At 36.9% G+C, this 17,715-nt stretch overlaps 1 protein-coding gene across 1 annotated transcript in view; it reads left to right on the forward strand.

The window, feature by feature from the left end:
- CLIC5 (chloride intracellular channel 5) overlaps nucleotides 1-14,877 on the forward strand; it is a 59,882-nt gene extending 45,005 nt beyond the window's left edge. Inside the window, exons 5-6 of the mRNA XM_083349209.1 lie at nucleotides 7,081-7,262; nucleotides 14,336-14,877. Of these exons, the coding sequence (XP_083205335.1) occupies nucleotides 7,081-7,262; nucleotides 14,336-14,503 (350 nt within the window). The 3' untranslated portion in view covers nucleotides 14,504-14,877. The remainder of the gene's footprint in view (nucleotides 1-7,080; nucleotides 7,263-14,335) is intronic.
- Nucleotides 14,878-17,715: the final 2,838 nt, after the last annotated feature.

Consider the following 17,715-nt stretch of genomic DNA (forward strand, 5'->3'; position numbering starts at 1 on the left):
TTTTCCAACAACCCTGAGGAGGAGGAAAGAGGGTGGGGAAAAAGTTGATTACTTGGAGTCTTTTAAAATGGGCTACTGCTTCTCCCCCTCCCCCTTCTTGTATTTATGATGAGACAGTATTGATCCTGCTCATAGCTTTCTTCATAAAATTGAAATAAATCAGACAGGTGAAGCTTGAGGTTTATATGCATATGCTTCAGCCTATGTACAAATGGAAGGTCAAATATATGAACACTCCTGTAAATAAATTACTTTACAGAATATAATATTCAATATATTAATGAAGATTCTCAGTCATCCAGGTAGAGTTGTCTGGGAGTTGAATCATGGCAACCGGACTCCTTTCGTATTGGTTTGAAATGTTTCATTGCTTATCCAAATAGCTTTTTCAGTCTGTGCAAGTTGGTGAAGGGTTCCTCCAGGATGGTATACAGATATATACAACACACTGACTATATATACATGTCTGTCTGTCTGTCTATCTAGAAAGAGAGAGACAGAGACAGAGAGACTTGTCCACCCTAAAGTTTGGACACCAAATGTAAGAAGAGTAGAGGACACTTTGTGTTGATGGGACAGAGACAGATACGTTCCTACTTCAACTTTTTCAATAGCAATAATCCCAGGAGATTTGTGCTTTTTAACAGCCTCCCTCCCCCAATTTAGCCAGCTTTATCTACACTGCATTGCACTTTTTGGCCCATGAAAACCAGAAGGAACCTGAAGGCAGAATGCTGTCTTTGAAATTATAGGTAGCACATTCTAAATTGTAATTGCTAGAAATTGAAAACGGGAAGGCTGCCTATGCAGATCTGTGAACCTGAATGGATTTGGTTGGTGACTGGGAGATGGAGCTATGAATCCTGGACTGGAGCTTTTCACCTGATCCAGATTTTTCATGTTCTTAGTTTTAAAAAATTAAATTCAGAAAGAATCTACCCAAACATGTGGGTACATGTGCACGTGCATACATCACAGACACATACAGACATTGATGTTCACGAATAGGGATGCAGTAGTAAAAAAAAGTAGATCGCTGGTTGCGGTTTGATCTCTTTAGTGCTGACAGTTTCTCCCTCTCCGTACACTAATACTCTGCTCTCCTTCCAGAACGAAGCCTTGCATCCAGGAAGATAGGCAAAATGCCAGTCAGTGATAGAGGCTCTCTCTCTCCTTTGCTAAGCAGCTATAGCAATTTTTGTTTGTCTTTGAGCAAGAGGCTCAGGCACACGGACAATTAGGCGAGGGGTTTTAGGAGCTTCTGATCACTTGTTCCCTGGCTCTTGGGTGCTTTTCAAGAACTGCTAAACTATCCATTTCTTCTGGTTTATTGTTGTACTAGTAGCAAGATTCTTATCTCTTGCCATGTGTGCCCCTTCAGGCATGAATATGAGTAAGATACTTTCGTAGATTCTGCTGTATGTATGAGCCTCCTGAAATCAATCATTCTAAGCCTGTATCCTCAACAAAGCCAGTAGATCTTTTTAAAATAATCTAATTTTAGATTTTGACATCATTTCAGGTCTGAATTTTAGGTTCAATTTGTACTTTTCTTTGAGGGTTTTTCCCATTTAAAAATTACGGATAAATAACTGCATTATTCAGATATGATGCCTCATTGTTTTTTTCATGGGAATCAAGCCCATGGGAATGGACATAGAATTACAGTTAATTAAATACAAGTTTGAACAGTTACTATTAAATACAAGTTTGTCAATGAATAAGGATCTTTGTGGCAGAAGAGATACCTTGGCCACATTGCATCTTGTTACGGTGAATATGATGCCAGATCAATTATACAGTACTGAAAGTTCTTTGTAAATCGTTACCATTCCAGTGGTTAGAATTTTAGCATCACAATTGTTTGGTATGAAATAATGATAAATATTAAACAGTATCAGTGTTCCTTTTAATGTGAAAATATATTTTAAATAATATTTTAGAAAGGGAAGACAATCCTGGAAAAGGAAATGAAACCCAGTTTGCATTTTGAAATATGTCCAAAACTAACAATTCTGTAATACAGTGCAGATGCAATATCCCAGTGGTGCTTAATCTGCATAAGGCAGAAGCTTATTGTTGCAAGACCCAGAACTGCAGTAGTACGTCCAGTATGTCAGTGATAGAATTTTGGATTACAGCCATAGAAATCTGGATTTAAATTTCTATTTAGGCTGAAATTGGCAGACTTTATGCCTGGCTCAGTAATAAATCTCTCCCAACACTAAATCTCATATTCAGGAATTTGCTTGCAGCAGAAACTTGCAGATATGGCATGGCTAGACTAGTTGCTTTTTGCAGACAAGATAGCAGTTACGTATGGATAGAAGATGTGCCCACTGGGAAACCAAGAAATCAAATTGTGTGCATTCCTGGTTCAGGATTTAATTTCTTGGCTTCCAACTTTTCCAAATATGAGTCCTCACAGAAGATGGCTTGAAATTGCAGCATCCTAATAGAAGCATGAACCCAGTTATAATAAGCAAACTCAGCCGTAGGTTAGATTATCAGGCCTATTTCTTCCTGGTGATTTGTTTAGCAATGGCATTATTGCTCTAAGGTGGCATTTGTCCTGTATGTTTTTCCATCCATTTATGGGGATATATCTTCAGGAATGGAGGATTTTGTCAAAGTGATGAAAGAAGCATCATTTATTATTAATTAATTTATTAAATTTATCATGTTATCATAATGCAAGCTCCACTCCTTTTGTATGTGCATGCAGTGTCTTCAAAGATGTGCAAATGGGGTTTCTGGTTTGCATGCACAGCGCTGGCGGACGTGCGGGAAGAATGCTCTCCCCGCCGTCTGGTTTTCCTTTGTTGGGGGACCCTGAAAAGGATTGAAAGTCACCCTGGAGGGGCGATGACTGTGAAGTACATTGAGAATCTAGCCAACCAAACAATAACACTGGACATGACCTCTTACCCAAGCCAGATGGGACTGGAAGAAGAAGACCAGACTGAACTAATGACAACTATACTACATCAAACATGGGGATTTGAACTACTAGAGCAACAATTCAATGATTATAAAGGGGTCACTCTTTTTGAAAAATTGATAACTGGATGGTCTCCCTGGATTCAAATAACATGTGTAGGAATGAAGGGAGAGATCACCTGAGAACTTAAAGGCACTGATATGGAAGACTGCTTGGCACAAAAAGAAAGTTAGAGTCAGATTTAAAAAATGGGTTTTTTTCTTTCTGTTGGGATTTGTAATGATAGAGCCTAAAATTTCTCTTAATGGGCTAAGGGAATCTTTAAAAGATATAAACTGATTTTATATTTAGGATCTAGATTTCTAACGGAAATGAAAATTAGCTACTAGAACATAATTTTGAATTATATTATAGAACTTGGGATGATACAACAAAAGATACCTGTTGATGAGCTACCAAGATGATAAATAAAATATATTTGTGAAATAAAATAAGAATGCACTTAAATGAACAAAATATGTATTTCAGATATGATAACTACTATATAATGAAATAGGGGAAATGTGGGTTACTCGAAAATTAAGTCTTCTAGATACTAAAGGCTAATTTGAAGCACTGTAATTGAAATTAGGTAAAATTTAAAAACAGGACATGGTTAAGTATAAGTGAAAATATATTGATAATTATTTTAACTGATTGTGTCACAACTAGAAATGTATTAATTTGATTATGATATTGTAACTAAGAGAATTGGAGAGGGGACTTTTATTGATGTGACCTAAGCTATGTACAAAAAGATTTTGTTACTGGACTTTTGACTAGCCAATCACCACATTGTTTCATAAATATTTGGATGTAGAATTTTAAAAAATGGAGCGGAGGTTTGTACTACTGTGGCATGATGTTGATTTAACAATTCCCCTCCCAACCCCTCCCTGTGGATGTTTTTGTGATTGTAGGCAATGAACACAAAACAGCTGTACTAGTTTTTTCCAAAAAACCTGCCACGAATTCTGTACCTCTTTCAAAAATGAAATGGTAATGCAGCTCGTGGTTTCAGAAAACTTGTAACTAAAATAGATCAGTCATTTCAGGAAAGGAGGGAAGGCACTATGGGAAAAGGTCAGCCACCACCAGAATGATATCCAGGCCTTTGGCATGTGGTAGGTGAAACTATATGCCAAAGCCCCTATGCGGCGGGAATGGATACAACTTCCAGCCAGTTTGTTGGTGAGAAGTTTGGCATGATATAATAGGTGTGGTAACAATAAAGATAGCCCTTGACATCTTTTCAGTGACCTACTGAGGACCAAAAATTGTACACTTTCCTTAGCAGAAAGACACATTGCACTTCTCAGATTTTGATCATTGTTATTTCTTATGCCTTTTTGATCAGAATCCTGCCGAACATCTTCCCTAATCCCCATGTAATTTTTGTATTCAGTGACAACATTCTTTCAATCATCAGACACAGATTGATCCCTCACACACATCTTAACTAAGTCACACAGCCACTCCCTGAGCAAACCATATTCATATTTTAGCATTTGACAAATTACCATCTACATCTGCAGGCTTACACATTTTTACATCATTTATGACTTGCTTTTCATCTCCTCCCCTGAATACTAACACTTGTAGCATTTGTTTCAATTCCATTCTTTGATGTTTCATTACTATCTTTATATAAATCTCCAAAGGACTCCTTTCAGTTTTTCTTCAGTTTCATCCCAAATAATTTCATCACTTTTATTTTAATTCTATTCATCCTGCTTAAGATTGCTTGTTTAGCTCTTCAGCAACTTCCAAAGCATTTCTTATTTCTGTCAAAATTTTAACCATTCTTTGTTCTCTTTAAGTACATTTTTGTAATGATCTTGTTCTCTCTATAATACTGTGCAATATTTTTATTCATTATTTGCAGCAATGATTCTCTTATATGTATTTTTTTCTTGTCCATATCCTCTTTCACTTAATTCCACTAAACATTCTTTTTCATCTTCCTCATTACACTTCTGCAGGTGGTGCAGAGTTACTTATGACCACAATAGGAACTGGAATTTGGGTTGCTAAATGATGCAGTCATTAAGTGAGTCATCATTTTAGTGGACCAGATTTTACGACTACTGTTAACTGTGGTTGTTAAATGAATCACTTGGCCAATTAAAGTTCACTTCAATTCAATACAATTGTCAGAAGCTGACTGGGAAGATTGTAATTCATGACCATTTGACCACAAGACGCTGCATTCATCAAAAATGTGAGCAGATTACCAAGCGCATGAATTACAGCCACGTGACTGCAGGCATGGTGCTATGGTCATAACTTTGAGGATAGGTTGTAAATCACTTTTTCCAAGGCTGTCCTAACTTGAGTCATTGTTAAGTAAACAGTTGTAATCTAGGACCACCTGAATAGCATTTTGTTCCCCGCAGCTTCTACGTCTTCTTTATTTAAGTTTATTTTTTATTCTACCTTGTATTATGTTGAGAGATTGGTCTATCTTTTGATACTTTTCATTCAAGACTCCCTTTTCTTGCAATAGCTCTGCTTTCAATCTAATATTATTCATTTTTTTAAAAGGAACTCTTTCCCCAAGATCCAATCTTGCAGGTTTAACAAAATGGTATGTTTCACATTCATAAATTTTTATGGTCTGTTTTTTTCCTCACCAATTCTCTTAGTCTTCAGTCATAAAGAAATCAATCGTGCTTTTAGATTTATATTCCTTTGCCACATGTATGTATTAACAGATTTATGCTTATATTTGAAAATTACAAACTAGTTCCAAAGCAAATTGTCCCACTCATCATTCTTGGGTCTTCAAATAGCCCAATTAGTTCTCTCTTTCTCATTCCTACTCATTTTAGGGGAGTGTGATTCATATAACAGAATCTTTTTTTTCTCTACATGGGGTTTATTCAGAATATTGAACAGGTTTCCTCAAAACTAATTTTTGGATTTTCCATTATCATCATTTATTAACAACATACAATTGTCGCCGAACTCTGAATTTCTAATCTGATACTGAAGCTGATATTTATGTTTTTTTATGACGTGTATTAATTTATGCTCTTTACCATTTATTGTTCTTACATTTCAAATCACAATCTTCCATATACTGTGATTATCACCAGATAGATTCATAATATTTGACCTTCACAACCATCATAGCCTTGGCCAATCAAAGTTTCACATAATACTTTTTAATACTACAGAGGGGGTATGCAGTGAATTACCAGCCATAGTTATATCCGTGTTAGTTAACTTAACTTAACTCAGTTACGTTTTGCTCAGTTGGAATTTCTATTAGAAGTCTTTGGATCTGACTCTTATGGGTCTATATTATATACAGCATGTCAAGGTTCTGATCGACAAGACCAAACAAATCAGAACTCTGAGGCTTGAAACTTCCCCAAAGAACATGTTTATTGTTTACATAGTACCAGCATGGTCAAAAGTGAAACCAAGTCTAAAATCCCCTCCAAAATGAAACAATATTACAGAGTTGAACTTCCCACTCTGATGTCATGCAATCACCTATGTTCTCCAATAGAATAGCTTGGCAGGCTTTCTGACTAAATGCTCATGCCCCATCTAACTAACAGAAATGACCTTGGTTCCCACGGGACAGCAAAATGTTTAGACTAGTAAAAATCCTCCGCACCCTCTCCCATTCTTGTGGCAACCTAGAATGAGCAAAATGGCTGCAGCCAGGCTCATTGTAGAGTTAACATTTATAGAGTTAATCACTAATTTTCCTTTGTAACATGCTTCTTGTATACAGTTTTTGGCCTCTGACCTTTAATAAAGTAAGTAAAATATTATTGTTTAGGGTTCGTTTTTCTCATCCAATCTGATTAATTTTATCTTGTTTTGATCTGAATTTGATTTACTTTTTTAAAAAAAAAACAAAGTTGCATAGTCAATGTGTTTTTTATATTTTTTGTAAGTTACTTTAGTGTATCCTGTTTTCAATCCTTGACAACCCAAAAATATTGCTAATAGTGTGGATGTTTATACATTAGGCCATTGTAATATTACAGCCATTGTCATCATTCTGGTTCATACCTTTCTCTATTTCGTCATAGATTTAACTATACAGTTGATTTAACCACTTTTTCTTTCTAATTATTAAGGTCTTGAGAGAGGGTTAACAAAGGCTTTGAAGAAGTTGGATGACTATCTGAGAAAACCTTTGCCTGAAGAGATAGACACAAGCAACACTGAAGAGGAAAGAGTGTCTAAACGCAATTTTCTTGATGGGGATGAGCTGACCCTTGCCGACTGTAACCTCCTGCCCAAGCTTCATGTTGCCAAGGTGAAATGCTCTCTTATCTATCATGACATACCTGAAACTCATATACCAACAATAGTTAGTTGATACTAAGATCCATTTATACAAATGTTTCCCACTTCTTTTTAGGAGAGAGAAGTTCAGAATAGTCTTAAATAGATAATTACATTTCTTTTGAATGAATTGAAGAGCAACTTCATTCATCAAGGTACTAGCCAAACATACTGAAGTAAGACTGATGAAACCAGTTGTGTAACTCTTAGTCTTGCTCAAGATTTCCAAGCAACAGTAATAGATCCCCAATCGTGATCTATTGCCTGCCAATCTACCCAAGTCTTACTTAAGTAAGATTTTGAATTTAAGCTTGACTTAAAGGGGACTTCGCTTCTGAACTGCATGTGAATCAACAGGATGATATAGCTGAATATATATATATAGGTTTCACATCTTAGGCAATAAGTCTGGTACTTCAGTATTTGAAGTGGCATTTTAATATTTGATGTAGTCAGAGTCTACTTCAAATTTTGTAATTGTTTTGGCTACTATTTTTAAAAAGTGCCAAAAAATTTGCAACAAGTTCAGGGAAATAGAAAAAAGATAGTTTTCCTTCTTAAAACTTTATTATATTCTTAGAATCAGAATGGTCAGACAGAAGAATTATAGGTAAGCTTTGTACTCTTTGCTGGACATTTCTTCATCCCTAATATTGATAAGATCAGGATGATCATTGTACTAGAAGCCAGGTCCTATGAAGAGAAAATTAAAAAAACCAATGTTTTGTTTTGAGAATAGAATATTATATGGTTATAGAACACCATTTTTCAAGTAATGGAAGGGTATAGCAAACATTTTCTGACAGCAAGAGCAATTAATTATGGAACTAATTACTCAGAGAGTCAGGAGGCTCTCCTTCAATGCATGTACTAAAACAGGTATGACAGACAGCCATTTGTTATAGATGCTTCAGTTTGAATATTTATTTTTATATATATTTATATTTAAATTTATATACCGCCCTATTCCCGTAGGACTCAGGGAAAATTAAAAGTTAAAATACATCATATACAATTAAAAACGATTAAAACTAAGATTAAATTGCACAAGATTGAACTTGATATCTTAAATAGCTCCTTCCATCTCTATCATTCTATGTCCCTTCTGACACGTGAAGCATCCTAGAAATTGATGACTTCATAATTCATCTAGTTTCATAATGCTTAAGTAACACCAGCTGCCTGCAATTAGTGCAGGTTCGCATCCCACCAGGGTCAAGGTTGACTCAGCCTTCCATCCTTCCGAGGTAGGTAAAATGAGGACCCAGATTGTTGGGGGCAATTAAGCTGACTTTGTAATAATGCCGCTTGGGGTGTGTGTGAAAGCCCTAATAAGCAGGCATATACATAGAATGAAGGCTACTGCTAAGCTTGTAAGCCGCCCTGAGTCTTCGGAGAAGGGCGGGATATAAATGGAATTAAAATAAAAATAAAAATAAAAAAATAAGTCAAGTGTATTTTTCCAAGTTAAATATATTTTTATATGGGATTAAAACAACCTTACCAGGATGTACAAATTTGAAAAATCTCTGAACACCTATTTTTACAGGAGATTCTAGACTAAAATAGAAAGTCATGTCAAACATTTTGGCATAGCTACAGGAAGCTTCCTCAACTAGCTGTCCTCCAGATGTGTGAACATCAGTGCCAAGAATTTCTCAGCCAGCCTGACCTTGTTGAGGGTTCTGTAACTTGAAGTCCACACATCTGGAAGAAGTCAAATTTGGGGGAGGCTTGGCCAAAGGTCATCATGCAAACTATTCAAAAGATAGTTTGTATGATGACAAACTATTCAAAAGAAACAGATCTAACAAAAGAGGAGGTGGAGTTGCATTATATATAAAAGATCACTACAAATCTACAGAAATCCACAAAACTAAGAATGAAAATCTAGAATCCATATGGGTCAATATATAAGGAAAAATGAATGACATTGCTATAGGCATATATTACAGGCCACCCAACCAAGCAGAAGAAATAGATGAACTTTTTGCTAAACAACTAACAAATGTAGGAAATATACCACAGTAGTAATAGGAGACTTTAACAACCTTGATATCAATTGGGAGACAAACTCAGCTGCAAGTGGGAGATCAAACAGATTCCTAATCAACTTAGCTGACAACTTTTTTATCCAAGAGAAGGGAACTAGAGGAAAAGCTATGCTAGGTCTATTTCTTTCTAATAGAGAAGAAGTGATAAAGGGAGTTGAAGTTGCTGGAACTTTGGGCAAGAGTGACCACTTCATAATGGAATTCAATATAATGCAAACATAAGCAATAAAACATAATCCAACCAGCGTCTTTAAAAACTTTAAAAGAGCTGATTTTAACAAACTCAGAGAAAATCCTAAAGGGGAAAACAACTGAAGAAGCGTGGGAAACTCTGAAAAATATGATCACAAAAGCCCAGTCCAGCACAATACCATTGAAAAAGAAAAAGAAAAAATCCAAGAAGAAACCAGCATGGCTGCACAAAGATCTCTCTGATAAACTGCAAGACAAAAAGAACAAATGCAAAAAATGGAAAGAGGGACACATAACTAAGACAGAGTATCAGCAGATAGCCCAAATCTGCAAAGATGAAGTCAGGAAAGCAAAGGCTCAGAATGAAGAAAGACTTGCAACAAAATTCAAAGATAATAGTTTCTTTCAACATATAAATAACAAGAAAAAGGTAAAAGGAACAGTAGGTCCATTTAAGAGAGAAGATGGCAAGTAAGTAACAGGCAGTAGAGAGAAAGCAGAACTGCTTAACTCATTTGCAAAAGTCTTCATGCAAAAAGAAACTATAGCCTAATCTACCAAAAACCTTGGTGCTGGAGAAGACTCCTGCGAGTCCCTTGGACTGCAAGGCGATCAAACCGGTCAGTCCTAGAGGAGATCAATCCTGACTGCTCTTTAGAAGGCCAGATCTTGAAGCTAAAACTCAAATACTTTGGCCACCTAATGAGAAAGAAGGACTCACTGGAGAAGAGCCTAATGCTGGGAAAGATCGAGGGCAATAGAAGAAGGGGACGACAGAGAATGAGGTGGCTGGATGGAGTCACTGAAGCAGTAGGCGTGAGCTTAAATGGACTCCAGAAGATGGTGGAAGACAGGAAGGCCTGGAGGAACGTTGTCCATAGGGTCGCGATGAGTCGGACACGACTTCGCAGCTAACAACAACAACAACACCAAAAACCTAACTGTAAAAGACAGACTAAAAATAAAAATAAACAAGAAAATGATTAAAGAACATCTATCTGATTTTCATGAATACAAATCACCAGGATCTGATGGCTTACATCCCAGAGTTTTAAAGAAGCTGACAGATGTTATCTCAGAACCATTATACCATATCTTTCAAAAATCCTGGAACACCAGGGAATTACCTGAGGATTGGAAAGGAGCTGATGCCGTTCCATCTTCTAAAAAAAAAAAAAAACAGACCCAGGAAACTATAGACTAATCAGCCTAACATCAATAACTGGGAAGATACTGGAAAAGATAATAAAAAAATAAATCTGCAAACATCTAGAAACAAATAAAATTGTAAGTAAAAGTCACCATGGGTTTGTTAAAAACAGATCAGGCTAAACCAATCTTATTTCATTCTTTGACAAAGTGACTAAATTAGTAGACCGGAGAAATCAGTGGTGAGATTCAAATAGTGAACAACTGATTCTCTGCATGGACACTGCTTCCGGAAGTCCGTTCTGGGCCTGAACCTCTGAGGCCCAGAACGGACTTCCAGAAGCGGTGTCAACGCACTTCCTGCAGGCCATTCTGGGCCTGGGAGGACTCCTCCAGGCCTCTGAGGCCCAGAACGGACATCCAGAAGCAGCATCCATGCACTTCCGGAGGGCTGTTCTGAGCCTTGCGAAAAAGGGCTAGGGATTCAGTGGGTGCCATCCAGTGGTGGGATTCAGCCAGTTTGCTGAACTCAACAAAAAATTAGCCACCGGTTCTATTGAACCGGTGTGAACTGGCTGAATTCCACCACTGAGCAAAATGCTGTGGACATAATACACTTAGACGTCAGCAAGGCATTTTACAAAGTAGACACAACCTACTTCTTGGTAAGCTAGAAAAATGTGGGAAAGACAGCATCATCACCAGATGGATTTGTAACTGGATGACAAACTAACTATAATTGGCTGACAAGTCCTTAATGGTACTACATCTATATTGAAAGAAGTAAGCAGTGGGGTACCACAAGGTTCAGTCTTAGGCCTAGGACTCTTCAATAACTTCATAAATGACTTAGGTGAGGGAATAGATGGGGAACTCATCAAATCTGCAGATGACACTAAGTTGGCAAGAATAGCCAAAACTGAAAAGACAAGCTCAGGATCCAAAAAGATCGTGACAGACTTGAACAATGGGCCCTATCCGTCAAAATGAAATTTAATGTGGAGAAAAGCAAGATTTTACACTTAGGCAGGAAAAACCAAGGGTACAAGAACAGATTAGGCGAAACCTGGCTCAAAACAGTAACCGTGAGAGTCCTAGTGGACAATCACTTACATATGAGTCAGCATTGTGCAGCAGCAGCCAAAAAAGCCAATACAATCCTTGGCATAGAATCAAAATCACGTGAAGTACTAATACCGCTTTATAAATCTTTAGTAAGACACACCTGGAATATTGCATCCAGCTTTGGTCACCACATTACAAAAAAGATGTTCAAACTTTGGAAAAAGTGCAAAGAAGAGCAACTAAGATGATTAAGGGCTTAGAGACAAAAACATATGAAGAACAGTTGCAGGAATTGGTTATGGCAAATCTAGTGAAAAGAAGGACTAGGGGTGACATAATAGCAGTATTCCAGTATTTGAGGGCTGCCACAAAGAGGAGGGGGTCAATTATTTTCCAAAGCACCAGAAGGCAAGACAAGAAACAAAGGATGGAAACTAATCAAGGAGGGAAGCAACTTGGAATTAAGGAGAAATTTCCTAACAGTGAGGACAATTAACCAGTGGAATAGCTTGCCTTCAGAAGTTGTAGGTGCTTCAACACTGAAAATTTTTAAGAAGAGACTGGAGCGTAACTTGTCTGAAATGGTTTAGGATCTCCTGCTTGAGCAGGGGGCTGGACTAGAAGATCTCCAAGGTCCCTTCCAGTATTCTGATTGATTGGTTTTTTTCATTGAACGATAAGTCAAAGGTTCCAAAGCATCCTATGGGTGAAGCATTTTCTTTCTGAAATTTGGGAGAGGAAAAAAAAAAGATAAGTGAATGAAGACATAAAAGTTACGGTACTGTGAAAAGTATGCATTTTGCCCACATGTTAGACAGTAGTGGCAGATGGAGGCATGTCAAAGAAAACAGGATGCACAATAATTGGCAAAACCTGTTTACTTTAAATTATACAGGACCATGGTTATCATTTTGCTGTCACACACATATTTAAAGGTTTTTTATGGTGTAAAGACATAAATAGGGCAGAAAATACTTCAGATTCTGCAAAAAGCATCTAATTAACAATAAATTCAGCACAGACACCTCTTCATGCTGCTCAGGAAGATAAATTATGTAAAGTAAGCCAATCTGTCTAAATGTATTTCCTAATTGCTGAGGTTTCCATAAAGCTAATTATACATACCAAAGACAGTTAATACTATTATCCTTTAATTAAGCTGATTTCAAACTATTGGTTAAGATTCTTGAAGGCTTACTGGCCTCTATTGGCAGAATTAGGCACATACTTATCTCTCTCCTAATTTATTTTATTTATTTATTTATTTTAATTCCATTTATATCCCGCCCTTCTCCGAAGACTCAGGGCGGCTTACAAGCTTAGCAGTAGCCTTCATTCTATGTATATGCCTGCTTATTAGGGCTTTCACACACACACACCCCAAGCGGCATTATTACAAAGTCAGCTTAATTGCCCCCAACAATCTGGGTCCTCATTTAGTTCTTTTCTGTCAAAATTAATATACCATTTCTATGGTTGGTCTTAAAGTTTCTAACTTATTGCATTGTTAATGTTTCATCTAAACAGTGAAAGTACTGCTGTGCCACAAGTCATGCTCTTTTTGTGCAAGCATGGAGTGTATGTTTTTAATTTTCCCTTTTTGTGTGTATGTGTGCCTTTCAGCCAGTATATCAGACTTGCCTCAGTTTGATCCCTTAGGGAAGTAAAACTCTCAACTCCATTTGAAGTGAAAAGGCGCTTTTACTAAGGAATACTGGTTGCAGTAAGGTCAAGCGGAATCTGAAATTTCCGTGCGGCAATAGAGAACTATAAACCCCATTTTCCTTCAGCCCTCCTCCTTTGGTCCATAGCATAACCAATCCAGCACCACTGTGGTATTATGAGAAATTCTGAGGTGTTTGGGCTGGTGAAATTCCACACTCAGAGCAAATGGCCTTGAGGATGCTAGGGCGCCAGCAGGAACTGGATTCCAAGCTGCTCAGTTCTTCTTCAACTGTCAATCCCCCCCTCCCAATTTTCCATCATCAAAGTACACAGTAAACTGATCTTTTGTTCCCCCCTTGTTCTCCTCCCTTCCCTCACTGATGACAGAATGCTGGTGAGGTTCTGACACAGTGTTGATATTTGGAGGCTGCTTGAATGAAAGTTACAGTTTTCTAGACAATATTTCTTGAAGTGGATTGCCATTGTCTCCTGCCTAGGGCTGAGAGAGAGTGGCAACCCAAAGTCATCCAGCTAGGTGGATACCTAAAGGCAGATCTAGAATTCGCAGTTTTTCAGTTTCTAGTCTGATTCCTTAAACATTACACCAAACTGGCTTTTTAAAAAAATATAAACATGATATATTTGTTTATTTATTTATTTATTTGATTTGTGTAGCTGCCCATCTCACCTAAATTATTCTGGGAAGCTCATAACAATCCAACAAAAAACAAGTTAAAATCCAATATATAAACATATAAAAACATAAGTAACAACTTTAAACAAAAATAAGCATGGTCAGCGGCAAAAAATTAATCTTTTTGTCAAGCTAAAAATCATTATATAATGTTATTTCCTTTATTTTATGTTTAATAAAACCAATAATATTTATAAGTATTAAAGCCCTCCATTTTCATTTTAGATTGTAACGAAGAAATATAGAAATTATGAATTCCCAGCAGAAATGACAAGACTGTGGCAATACCTGAACAATGCTTATGCTCGGGATGAATTCATCAACACTTGTGCTGCAGACAAAGAAATTGAAATAGCTTATGCAGAAGTAGCTAAACGGCTTTGCAAATCCTAATCAGAATCAGCAAGATCCATTTCTCCAGAGAATTCCTGTTTTATAGACGCTTCTCCCCAAATGCCTTAAAATATGTATGTATGTAAGTTGGATAACTTTGATGAAATTGATAATTTTTCTGGATGCCTCATTTCACTGATGAAATACTGAGGAAAGACAGTATGGAATAGAGAAAGCACAACTCCAAATTATAATGTTTTATAATTTATGATTTGGTGGAAGTACTTGAAGAGAGGGGGACCTTCCCTTTTCTTAGAGAAAATGTAGGACAGGAAAACATTTCTGAAATCTTTACCAATAAACTGGAAGAAATGCTATATGGTCCATTGATATCATTTGACTTTATTCATATATTTGGGCTAAAAATTTAAAGGTAAATATAAAGTAAAACTTTGCCTTATTTCTTGCAAATGTTTTTTCATGGACACTAATTGTAATCTATCTGAAAATAATGTATGCTGCAATTAGGATTGGGAAGCTTAAATCTGGAAGGAAAGTAGGGATGAGAGTAAGAAAATGTATCTTAAGCAGAATGTTGCTTTAGGACTATTTAGCATAATTTAAGGCCTTCATGCATCCAATTTTCTTCCATGCAGAAGATGGAAGCATTGAAATAATGATTCAAAAATGTTATGTGTCTTCACGACTTGGGGGATGTTAGAAGGAGTGATATAGAAACAAGATCTAGATAATCTTAAAATCTCACTAATGTTCTGAACTTTATTATTTTGTGATACATGCAGTCTTTGCAGAAAGAGTTGTGCTTTAAGACAACGAGTCTTTGTTCTGTCAATTGCTCACCACTGTATTATTTTCTTGTAATGAAATGTAGAGGTTGAGTTCATATTCTTTTGGCATTTTTGCAAGAGAAAAAAATTGAATATGATATAGCAGGTCTGCCAACTAAGTTGGATAACATCCAGTTGCACTCTTTTAACTTCAGTAAAGGAGAGATTCCAATTTTCTATTATTTTCTTTAAGCCATAAAAACAAAGAAAGATTTTTGTTTATAAAATCTTTATTTGAGACTAGGCTCATATACATGAGACCAGGCTCATATTTGAGACCAGGCTCATATACAGCAGGGTGCCCCAAGGCCCTGTTCTGGGCCCAGTGCTCTTCAACATCTTCATCAATGATTTGGATGAGGGGATAGATGGGGAACTCATCAAATTTGAAGATGACACCAAGCTGGCAGGAATAGCCAACACTCCAGAAGATAGGCTTAAGATACAGAAGGATCTTCACAGACTTGAACATTGGGCCCTATATAACAAAATGAAATTCAATGGTGAAAAAAGTAAGGTTCTGCATTTAGGCAAGAAAAACCAAATGCACAGGTATAGTATAGATAGTACCTCACTCAATGGTAGTAACTGTGAGAAGGATCTTGGAGTCCTTATGGACAATCACTTAAATATGAGCCAGCAGTGTGCTGCTGCTGCCAAAAAAATCAACACAGTTCTAGGTTGCATTAACAGAGAGATAAAATCAAGATCACATGAAGTGTTAATACCACTTTATAATGCCTTAGTAAAGCCACACTTGGAATACTGCATCCAGTTTTGGTCACCATGATGTAAAAAAGATGTCCAGACTCTAGAAAGAGTACAGAGAAGGGCAACAAAGATGATTGGGGGACTGGAGGCTAAAACATATAGGGAACGGTTGCTGGAATTGGGTATGTGTAGTTTAATGAAGAGAAGGGTGAGGGGTGACATGATAGCAGTGTTCCAATATCTCAGGGTCTGCCACAAAGAAGAGGGAGTGAAGCTATTCTCCAAAGCACCTGAAAGCAGGACAAGAAGCAACGGATGGAAACTAGTCAAGGAGAGAAGCAACCTAGAACTAAGGAGAAACTTCCTGACAGTTAGAACAATTAACCAGTGGAACAACCTGCCTCCAGAAGTGGTGAATGCTCCAATACTGGAAGTTTTTAAGAAGAGATTGGACAACCATTTATCTGAAATGGCATAGGGTTTCCGGCCTGAGCAGGGGATTGGACTAGAAGACCTCCAAGGTCCCTTCCTACTCTGTCTATTCTATTCTATTCTATTCTATTCTATTCTATTCTATTCTATTCTATTCTATTCTATTCTATTCTATTCTATTCTATTCTATTCTATTCTCATAAGTGGAGTAAGAAGACTAAGAAACTGATCTTAAGTCTTAAGCCAGATGTGACATTCAAAGGGCATATAATATGAATTCACATTCATGCTTACTAGTATTTCTAATCTAAAATAAATGATAGAATACTCATGTGATAAATAAATATGCAAACCTCTAGATATTAAGAAGCAGATCTATTGACTGATATATCTTTTTATTTAAAACTAAAGTGCACCATTAGATTGGATGGACTGCTGTGCCCAGGTCCCCTCCCAAAGTTATTTCCAGATTGGAATTTTCAGTATGATAGAAGGGATTTATTTCCAGGAAGATTAGAATAATGTTAAATGAGTGATCAAATTTAATTTACAATTTAACTCCACAGACACACAGACATGAAATGTGCAGTCCCAGAATGCTCTCAAGGACCACTTACAACCCTCAACTCTCAAAAGGTGATGCCTCCTGGGGGTGTTTCCATATGGAGAGCTCTGTGTTCTAGCAACAAAACATAATATATAGCTACGTATTTCATCTTGTCCTGCTTAAATGAGATTTCTGTGGAAAGCAAAAAGAAGATAGAAACTACAGAAAGCCATGTGAGTGAGAAAGGTATAATAAGGACCTAACAGTGACATCCATAAATTCTATTAAGTCAGGGAGCTGCCACAGTAAAAGGCTTTCCTTGAAACATATAAGAATTTTTTAAAAAATTCTTTTTAAAGGAGCTGCAGAAATAACCCTGCAGCTATGTTCAGAAGGTAAGCAAGCTAAGACAATGCAGATATCATCAGCCTCTCCATGCACTCTCATGCAATTCTCACATATCTACCACTGATTGCAATGAACTTCCACTGGAATCCACAGTAATCTAAAATGAGCCCTTCCATCCAAAATCTTGGCTGCAGAAAATAAAGCTGTGCTGTATCCTTTGTTTATATCCAGCATTTTGTTTTCATTGAACTTTGTAATGCCTTTTTTGAAAGTCCGTGAACTCTCCAGTTTTCCTTCTGAATGGACAAATTAAAGACAGGCTAGACTAGAAAGCAGTGGTTCCTGATTTTAAAACTTTGCTGAGGAATCAGCTGGCTCAGAAAATG

This window comes from Vipera ursinii, assembly GCF_947247035.1.
Source record: "Vipera ursinii genome assembly, chromosome: 1".
Classification (NCBI taxonomy): Eukaryota; Metazoa; Chordata; class Lepidosauria; order Squamata; family Viperidae; genus Vipera; species Vipera ursinii.